Source organism: Cryptomeria japonica, chromosome 6, assembly GCF_030272615.1.
Source record: "Cryptomeria japonica chromosome 6, Sugi_1.0, whole genome shotgun sequence".
NCBI lineage: Eukaryota > Viridiplantae > Streptophyta > Pinopsida > Cupressales > Cupressaceae > Cryptomeria > Cryptomeria japonica.
Window position 1 is genome coordinate 503,938,191 of NC_081410.1, and position 1,581 is coordinate 503,939,771.

Sequence of the window (1,581 nt, forward strand, 5' to 3'; positions counted from 1 at the left end):
TTTTGTTAAGTCTTATCCCTTCATCTTTAGGAAAATCCACCTATCCTTATGTGAATCTACTTTCTCTTAGGTGAATCTATTTCACATAAATCATTTATCTTATCCATCTTTCTTACGCAAATGGTGAATTTTTCCTATCCTTAGATGACTACACTCCCATTTAGGTGAATCCATCTAGTTTTAGTCTCCTTCCATTATTTTGTCCAAATTTGTATCCTCTAGTTTACATGAATCTACTTGTTCTTAGGAAAATCAACCCTATCATTCTAAGGAAAATTCACGTTGTCATCATCCTTAATCATCTACCTTTCAAGTGTATAGTCCATCCATCCTTGGGAGAATCTTACATATTATTGAGTTCAAATCCTCATGAAATACAATCATGTTTATCTCAATGATGGCTCCAAGTGCATCTACTTATTGCTTGATCTTCATGGTGATGGGATTCACTTTCATGAATATGATGGGGTGTTCAGTAGATCAGCATGTGGTGGGGGACGATAGAGGATGGGATCCTGTGTCAGATTTCAAAGGATGGGCTTCCCGCAAGATCTTCCATGTTGGAGATAATCTCTATAATATTGCCCTTCCCTTGTTATAAATTTGTTCAAAATTTTTAGTAAGCCCATTGATTAGGGTTTATAGGTTATATATGTATGGATGCTATTGGTTCTTTCATATCTATTTAAATCCCATCTGTAGATATTAGATTGGATCTTTCACCATGCCCTACGCCATGGTGAGTGCCTACTTTTAGATCTTGTCAATCTCTTTTGAGTAGCTCTTTTAATCAACTTATGGCAGTCAAAATTGGGTTTGTGGAGAACTTAAAGAATAGATCTTTATTCTAATGAAAATTTTAGGTTAGATAAAGTTTGGCCTTTGTGCCCAAAAAAATGATGGCAAACAACTACATTTTGACATTTGACAAGGTTTACTTATGCTTCCTCTCAACAAAGTGTATTGGAGCTGAAGAGTCGAGAAGAGTTTGAGAATTGTGATGTGAGCAATCCAATCAAGCTATATGATGGAGGGCTTGATGCAGTCCCACTCATTGAAATGGGTGACATATATTTTACTAGTGGAAATGCAGAAGACTGTCAATGTGGAATGAAAGTGCACATTAATGTTTTATCTGATGGACTCAACAATGGCCAATCTGACAATTTTGATGTAGTTTCAGATGGGCTTGACAATGTGGCCAAAGATTTGGGTTTAGATTTATTATCAGATGGAATGGAGCATTATATTGTTGCTTCTGCTAGTGATGATTTGATGGAGGGGGCAATAAAGGAGGTAATTGCTGAAGGGCCCACATCATCATGAAGGCAATTATCTGATTGCCCTCCATCAATTCTCATAAACCTCACACTCTCCATTTGTGGCACTGTTATCACCATGCTTATCTATGCCATGCTTTAGCTTATCAACTCTTTGTTTGATTAAGAACATATATATATGTATCTTGTACAATGTTTGCCAGCATCCTCCCTACGTGTGCCAAAATAGGAGCTTTGGAACAAGGTATGGACATCCATCAAAGCATAGTCGAAGGGGGTTTTTTGTTAGAAATTAGTTGCA

General features: G+C 36.8%; 1 protein-coding gene across 1 annotated transcript; it reads left to right on the forward strand.

Annotated features, from left to right (window-relative positions):
- Positions 1 to 397: 397 nt before the first annotated feature.
- On the forward strand, positions 398 to 1,326 carry LOC131052806 (blue copper protein 1b-like). The gene is made up of 2 exons (XM_057987431.1): positions 398 to 594; positions 933 to 1,326. The coding sequence occupies exons 1-2, from the start codon at positions 398 to 400 to the stop codon at positions 1,324 to 1,326; spliced, it is 591 nt and encodes a 196-aa protein (XP_057843414.1).
- The last annotated feature ends 255 nt before the right edge of the window (positions 1,327 to 1,581 follow it).

Bases quoted from the DNA above. Each gene is read 5' to 3' on its own strand.
- LOC131052806 (XM_057987431.1), top strand. From the start codon at position 398: ATGGCTCCAAGTGCATCTACTTATTGCTTGATCTTCATGGTGATGGGA. The intron at 595-932 runs GTTATAAATTTG...ACATTTGACAAG, and splicing joins TATAATATTGCCCTTCCCTT to GTTTACTTATGCTTCCTCTC.